Consider the following 8460-nt stretch of genomic DNA (forward strand, 5'->3'; position numbering starts at 1 on the left):
ACTAGTTAAACTGATTTTTCAAATGTTATAAAAACAAACATTAAGTGGGGTTTGAATATCAAATTGTTATAACTCATACTAACATTTATCTTTAAAGAACACTGATACTAAAAGTGCGTGAAATTTCCGATTTTTAGATTATTCGTAATCCGGCTGTGGAAGACTCGAGAATGATTCACAAACATCCATATTCCGATTATTTAAATATGCCAAGTAAAGCGGAGCTAAAACAGCGTCGTCTTTGGGACGCAATGAGGAACGGACCCTAGAGTACACATCCACAACTCATGCAGGTAGATACAAAATATGCATACAAGCATGGCTGACCTAACCAACCTCTCAGTGATATCAGACCTGTTCCCATAAATTTAGAAGCAGGCATGTGGAATAATTTTGGATTCTACGAGAATATCTTCCGGAAAGTAAGGGATTTTCGAAGAATGTTGAACGCGAGCCGAGGTACGTCATCCCATTCTGGCGCAGTTTCACTGACACGGCAGTCATGGCTCTCAACAAGCAGACGGAATTAGAAATCATGTCATCACTGTCGAACGTAGACAGTCGCAGTTACGTGTGATGCGTGGATATCTGTAGCCCCCGAATTGTTTGTTACAGTAACAGCTCATTTCCTTACCGATGAGTAGAAACCAAGCTCACGTGCTTAAAAAAAAAAAAAAGTGATGAACACGGTTGCTAATGTGGTTGAGCTGCTAAGATGGTTGTCTCTGCCCAGCTGGGTAACTTTAGCCATCTGACATGCTACGCCCACACGTATTTTTTCATTTTTTTTGTACCTCAGGAAAACCAGTTAACGTTTACATGTTTATGTTTACACAACTTAAAGAAAAGCACTTTTTAGAGCCATTTGTATTGAAGTAGTCGTACAGTCTTTCATTTATACCGGAGTTCAATTTTTGTTGGATAAACATTTCTGCAAAATGCTTTGATTTATTCTGTTGAAGATTGAATGTAGGTTAAAGCTGCTGATACAAAAATGGGGACTTCAATATTTTATTGACTGTTTTGAACTGTTAACTTAATACTGAAATAGTTTAAGCCTGAGAGGCTTTTTGTACCATTTTCATAACTAATGTACGAAACATTAAAAGCTAATAGTTTGAGGGGAGGTAGGGGAGATAATCGATTTGTAATCGAATCATGAGGTGCCCCCAGATTTCCACCTGTAGCGGATACTAGGGATGCAAGAATACAGTTAAGTCACGGTTCGGTACAATTTTAAATACAAGGGACACAACTTTCAATATCGATTCAATATATTTAATGCTTCAAAACAAAAAATACAAGTGTTATGCATTTTATTTTTTACGTTTTTATTTTGCTAACAAGCAAAAATAACAATTTCATCATATAATCATGCATTTTAGTGCATAATATTTGTGTACTTCTTACTGATCTGAAGAAATTTTGTATAAAAGTGCGGAGAACAATCTTTACTGTTTGTGAAGTGAGGCAGGGCACACTGTTGATTGCTACAGCTCTCTTAGCTATGTTTACCACATGAGCAAAACATCCTATTTGTGGTCTGAGTCCATCTGCGTTACGTACTGATTTAACAATATTTGCAGGAGTATCTATGGTCACTGGTTTGGATTGATCTGGCCTGCTTAACTTCCATTCAGTCATGGCGGTTTTTAATTCATTGATGTAGAATATGGACTACGCGTCCCATGATCACTCTCGGCTCACGCAACCAATGGCATGGGACTTGGGGGGATCTAACATAACACATCTAGGTTGCTATTTGATATCTAGTGTGCGCGCGCGAGTGTTGTCAGTGCATTAAGAAAGTTAACAAACGCCACAGAAGTTACGTCTGCTCATTACTGCACAACACCAGCATTTGACAATTAACTTTCATAAACAGGACGAGTTTGAAGTACAGCGCTCTTAATTTGCCACTCATTGTTCATCATTGAACTGTGAGTTAGCTCTCTGTGTCCCAGGGTGTTAAGCTGTCTGGAGTCAAACCGAGGCTATTCATAGCAGCCAAATCGGCAACAATATATTGGCGGGCATCGCTGTACATATCCGTATAGACAGTCTTTGTTAAATATGTACGAGGGGGGATAGCGTATCAGCAAAACCAACATGCTGACACACAACGGATCTGTATGACGTTGAAGCCAGCAAGCCGCCTCCTCAAGCTTGTCTTTCCTCACGAGCAATGTTCCTCATGCGCCACAGCTCCCGCACACTTCAGACAGTTTGGGGGAGGAGCGGAGCTGCTAGCGGCAGAGTTTGTTTTTTCAAGACAAAGCTGAACTGGACAATGTAGCGAGAGATGACAAAAATAAATTCGGAAAATACAATTTTGGGAGATTTTCATTTGGATCGAATGTTTTTGCGTATTCAATATAAAAACCGAGGATTGTTGCATTCTTAGCGGATACCCTGTGGAATATCATGCCTTCAGCTACCAATTGTGTCATGAATACAAACAGAACATAAGTTTGATTTATACAAATATTTATTAACCCAACAAGTCTATTCCGCCATTTTAGATGATTCCAATCTGTAAAAAAAAAAAAAAAGTCAATATTAGATAAGGAGGTTTCTAAACAGTCACTGACAAATTTAATGTCCTGGCATCAGTGGTTCCTTTGAATACAATCACAAAGATTCAGAAAGAATAATTGACATCCTCTGCTCAGTACTTGACATTTGAACAATGAAAACCATCAAACTCACCTTGTTTGCGACGTCCAACGCGTCATAGTCGGGCGCCAGGCGGACGTACGCCTTCTTCTCACCGTCAGGCCTGAAAGCAAAAATCCTGGATTAAAACTTGTACGCTCGGAATAAAACGGCGACATTTCAACATACGCACCTGATGAGCGTGTTGACTTTGGAGACGTCGATGTCGTACAGTTTCCTGACGGCGTGTTTGATCTGGTGCTTGTTGGCCTTAACGTCCACGATGAACACCAGTGTGTTGTTGTCCTCGATCTTCTTCATAGCCGACTCGGTGGTCAGCGGGAATTTGATGATGGCATAGTGGTCCAACCTGGAAAGCGGTCAGTTTTAGTTAGTCCACGTCATAAAAATTCACGTGAAGAACGTCACGCTTATGCTGATAATCGGGTGCATCAGTTGTAAAAAATCTGTAATCACAGCATTCATACTTTGATCGCGTTAAAGCATCACTTGCACCGTAGTCGCGCCGTGGCGCAGGCTCTTACTTGTTTCTGCGGGGGGCGCTCTTGCGGGGGTACTTGGGCTGCCTGCGCAGACGGAGGGTCTTAGGGCGTCGGAAGGTGGGCGAGGTCCTGATTTTCTTCTTCCTCTGGCTGTGGATGCCCTTCAGGACGGCCTTTTTTGCCTTCAGAGCCTTCGACTTGGCCTCCGTCTTGACGGGGACGGCTGCGCCCCAAAAAATATATCATAATGAATTTAAAATGTCTGTCGACCCCGGATTAAGCGGTAGATGGATGTCTACTGTGAATTTAAATGAGTTCTTCAATAGTAGACGTCCATCCATTTGAAGTGAGAGGGTGCCACCCTCTCACTTCAAATAGATTGGACGTCGAGCAGTCAATGGCAGCTGATGAGTGAAATTATTTTGGTTATATTTGACGTTAACCCTTTAAGACCTGCAAGATGAAGCAATTATCAGAGAATCCCAAAATTTGAAACATAAGGTCCTAATGAAACCTTTTCTTCAAATTTGTAAAAAATGTCAAAATGAATATGTGTAATAAGTGCTCTAATATCTATAAACCTAGCTAAATCCTGTTTTTTTTTTCTCATGAAACCTGCAGATGCATGTGTTGACTTGCATCCATCTTTTTTTTTTCCCCCCAAAAAGAAATGTAAAAATTCTGAATTTCTCTCAAAATCATGACATTTTTGGTGTATCAAATGTGATACATTTAGCAACAAAAGGTTAAGGGTAAATTACAGAACTTTTAACTGTAGCTGTGCTTGTTCTAAGAATGCTAGAAACATTTGTGTAACTTTAGGTCAAAATAAATTATAATAAAATCAACGACAATTCAAATTTACTGGCTTCTTCGCTGAATTTTTCGACTTGCTCTCAACTGTACTTAGGTGATGAAACAAATAGCTACAATGAGACATAGCACGTTACATACAATAACGTTTAGTATCTGAGATATGACACGTGAATTTAGCCAGAAAGCAAGGCAGCCATTATTAGATGGCTAAAAACCATTTCACTTGAGAGTTAAAGACAATTACAAGAAGCTAAAATTATGAAATACAGTAGCCCGTTGAGTTAGCTTAGCACGTCCCACCGCAAGCACACGCCGGTGAAGTAGCACACGTCGTGTTACAAGATTATGTTTTTACTTCACATATATTGATGTTAATATACAGCAATGTGTTTTAACTGTATATTTGGATGTATCGGTAACATACAGAAGGTGTAATAGGTAAAATGCGAGCATTTAAAGCTTTCTCCCACACGAACCTGCCTTTGGTGCCTTCTTCGCCTTCGGTGCCATGTTGAGAAAGGAAGACAAAGCGGGTTTCCTGGAGTGTAATGCAAGGGCTTCAAGCTCTCAGGGCGAGAGGAAGTGTCGCGATAACTGACAATGGTCACGCTATGACGCCATCTCCACGCGCCGTTAAACAGAAGGTCTTGTCATATTTAAAAAAAAAAAGTATTTGTGAACTTTTGTAGGCTAATTATTTAATTAATCATAACTTTAGTTACAGTCAAATACAAAATTAAAATAGGAACAAGTCCGACCCCATAAAAATTGCTCGGGACTGTAGCTACTACAATAGGGTGACCATTTTTTGATTTACAAAAAAGAGGACACTTGACTCAGCCCGGCCTCAAGATACTTGAATTTCACTCGAAGTTCACTCTAAGATGTCTATATCACTTTAAAATATTTAAAGTGTGCCCACCCACTCTGGATCGAAAAATGCAGTTTGAAAAAAAAAAAGAAAGACTAAAATATACTGTATATATTATATATAATGCAGACCCATGGAGATGTAGTCCAGTCAATACACATACACACAGTAGGCTATGTTCCAACTAAACATTTTTATAAATTACTATCACGACAATTGTCCTTGACAAATTGTTATTCCCATTCAATTGATATTCTCATTCAATGCTCTAGATTGCACACAAACAATAACCGAAGTAAACTGACAAGCTATTCAACCAGCATGTTTCCAAACGTAGCACTTCAAAACTACATTTCCCATAATGCCTAGCGTGGTTTAGCTTACTGATAGCTAGCTGAGGCAAAAATCAAACTTTGCTATAAAAGTTTACAATCATCAGGAGCGCAACGATACGACACCAAAGGGGATTTTACAGTCAAAGCTCCAAAAGAAGTCAACAGTTGCCATTATATACGTATTTATCATTACAATTTACAAACTTAACTGGGCAGGCGTTGTGGCCAAATCGTCAACCCAGTGGATGGCAGTAATGCCTCATGATAGGTGTAAAGTGCCAACAAAAACAAGAAGAGCTACTCTTTCCCTCCGTTCTAGTAGGAGCCATGTCAACTGCTGCCACCCAGCGGCCGGAGAAATTCTCTTCAAATTGGTCCCATGAAAAATCATAAAAACCGGACATTTTTATGAATTTATAAAACCCGCCCGGACGACGAGGATACTACGTGAAAGTAGGACTTGTCCAGGCAAAAGAGGACGTTTGGTCACCCTATACTACAAGCCACGAGTGGGCTCAGTTGGACTGCTCGTCTCCAAAAGTAAAAGTGACTAAAAAAAAAAAAAAAAAAACCTTAAAATACTCTTTAATCGTTTCTGTGTATTCTGTATTTTTACTTTGATATTGTCATTATCACAATAACCCATGTCCTTGAGCCAATTGCCACCGTTAAGTAGGTTTTATTCATTATCTAACAAAGTAAACTTCATTTGTATTTGCATATTAAGAGTTTTAACCAATCCAAATATAAATACCGGAAAACACTCAGGTGGTTGAAGTTCCGCTAGGAGACCGCCAATTTGGCCAAATTTCAAAATTGTCCTATATGCATGTGTGATACATCATTGGAAAACTTAAAATTTCAATTTTCTGGGGGAGGAAACCTTTTAAAAAGGAGGGCATTTAAAAGAAAAAAAAATTAAACAGCGAAACCATAACTCGAGGTAAGCGCATGAAAGAGCATAATTAAAGACATAGTGATTTTAACGAGATATTATCAAGTCAAGACGCAGCTGTGAATGGCCACAGCTGAACTTTTTGAGGATTTTATGCGTGAAACACGGTAATATAACAAGGGTCGCAATGCAGAAATCGCTGACATCAAGGAGTGGTCGAGATTTTCTTTTTCATATCTTTACCCTTGTAAACATTTGTTTTTCAATTTTTCTTTGTTTGAATCGATTATTTATCGTAAAAAATATCGGGGAAAATGCGACGGTAACAAAAAAATATATATAACAATTAAGCGATGGTTACATAGTAGACATTCGTTACTTAGTTACAGACACTATTTTTTTCACTGTGACCTAATTTGTTTAAAAGTTTAAAATATTGGAGTTTTTTTAGTCATTTTTTAAAACTAAATATTAGACATCAATTAATGATTCTGAGCTAAAAATGACAGACATTTAGAATAATAAATATATTTACTTAGCTTCTTTTTATGGCTGGGTTGAAACAAAAGCGGTTGCGCAGTGTCTGTAAACGAGGGTCTTCAGGGTAAAACGGACAATACATCAGTTCATTTTAAAGAGCAGAAACTGCTTTTTCAGCCTTGTCTTCTCCGCCATTTTATATATATATATATATATATATATATATATATATATACACACACACACACACACACACACACACACACACACACACACACACACACACACGGTGGGGCAAATAAGTATTTAGTCAACCACTAATTGTGCAAGTTCTCCCACTTAAATATTAGAGAGGCCTGTAATTGTCAACATGGGTAAACCTCAACCACGAGAGACAGAATGTTGAAGAAAAAAAAAAACAGAAAATCACATTGTTTGATTTTTAAAGAATTTATTTGCAAATCATGGTGGAAAATAAGTATTTGGTCAATACCAAAAGTTCATTTCAATACTGTTATGTACCCTTTGTTGGCAATAACGGAGGCCAAACATTTTCTGTAACTCTTCACAAGCTTTTCACACACAGCTGCTGGTATTTTGGCCCATTCCTCCATGCAGATCTCCTCTAGAGCAGTGATGTTTTGGGGCTGTCATTGGGCAACATGGACTTTCAACTCTCTCCACATATTTTCTATGATGTTGAGATCTGTAGAATGGCTAGGCCACTTCAGGACCTTGAAATGCTTCTTACGAAGCCACTCCTTTGTTGCCCTGGCTGTGTGTTTGGGATCATTGTCATGCTGAAAGACCCAGCCACGTCTCATCTTCAATGCCCTTGCTCATGGAAGGAGATTTTCACTCAAAATTTCTCGATACATGGCCCCATTCATTCTTTCCTTTACACAGATCAGTCGTCCTGGTCCCTTTGCAGAAAAACAGCCCCGAAGCATGATGTTTCCACCCCCATGCTTCACAGTGGGTATGGTGTTCTTCGGATGCAATTCAGTATTCTCTCTCCTCCTAACACGAGAACCTGTGTTTCTACCATAAAGTTCTATTTTGGTTTCATCGTACCATAACACATTCTCCCATTCCCCTTCTGGATCATCCAAATGCTCTCTAGCGAACTGCAGACGGGCCTGGACGTGTACTGGCTTCAGCAGGTGGACACGTCTGGCAGTGCAGGATTAGAGTCCCTGGTGGCGCATTGTGTTACTGATAGTAGCCTTTGTTACTACAGACTGTAGGTCATTCACTAGGTCCTCCCGTGTGGTTCTGGGATTTTTGCTCACCGTTCTTGTTATCATTTTGACGCCACGGGGTGAGATCTTGCATGAAGCCCCAGATCGAGGGAGATTATCAGTGGTCTTGTATGTCTTCCATTTTCTAATAATTGCTCCCACAGTTTATTTCTTTACACCAAGCGTTTTACCTATTGCAGATTCAGTCTTCCCAGCCTGGTGCAGGTCTACAATTTTGTCTCTGGTGTCCTTCGACAGCTGACAGACTGAGGTTGTGGACAGGTGTCTTTTATACCGATATTGAGTTAAAACAGGTGCCATTAATACAGGTAACGAGTGGAGCCTCGTTAGAAGTTATACCAATTACAGGCCTCTCTAATCTTTTCAAGTAGGAGAACTTGCACAATTGGTGATTGACTAAATACTTATTTGCACCACTGTATATATGATTTAGATTTACATTACGTATTTTTTTCTGGATTAAACATTTAAGCGTAACACTTTTTAGATATGCGAGTTTCTAAATTTTGTGGTAAATGTGCAAAAAAAAAAAAAAAAAAATTTTTGTGTAATACTTATTATAGATGCAAGTTTTGAAATATTGTTGTAAATGTGGAAAGAAAAAAAGTACTAAAATTTTCACACCACACTTTAATCATTGTTT

The 8460-nt window shown here is 39.0% G+C and overlaps 1 protein-coding gene and 1 non-coding gene across 2 annotated transcripts; both read right to left on the minus strand.

The window, feature by feature from the left end:
* Positions 1-2470: 2470 nt before the first annotated feature.
* On the minus strand, positions 2471-4619 carry rpl23a (ribosomal protein L23a). Its single transcript, XM_057820922.1, has 5 exons — positions 4451-4619; positions 3201-3381; positions 2849-3025; positions 2710-2779; positions 2471-2533 (listed from the first exon to the last, which is right to left on the minus strand). Exons 1-5 carry the CDS (start codon positions 4482-4484, stop codon positions 2519-2521), a joined length of 477 nt encoding a protein of 158 aa, XP_057676905.1. The 5' UTR covers positions 4485-4619; the 3' UTR covers positions 2471-2518.
* Positions 3102-3172, minus strand: LOC130907100 (small nucleolar RNA Z17). The gene has a single exon (XR_009061410.1). It is a non-coding gene; the product is annotated as a small nucleolar RNA Z17 (small nucleolar RNA).
* Positions 4620-8460: the final 3841 nt, after the last annotated feature.

Source organism: Corythoichthys intestinalis, chromosome 18, assembly GCF_030265065.1.
Source record: "Corythoichthys intestinalis isolate RoL2023-P3 chromosome 18, ASM3026506v1, whole genome shotgun sequence".
Lineage (NCBI taxonomy): Eukaryota > Metazoa > Chordata > Actinopteri > Syngnathiformes > Syngnathidae > Corythoichthys > Corythoichthys intestinalis.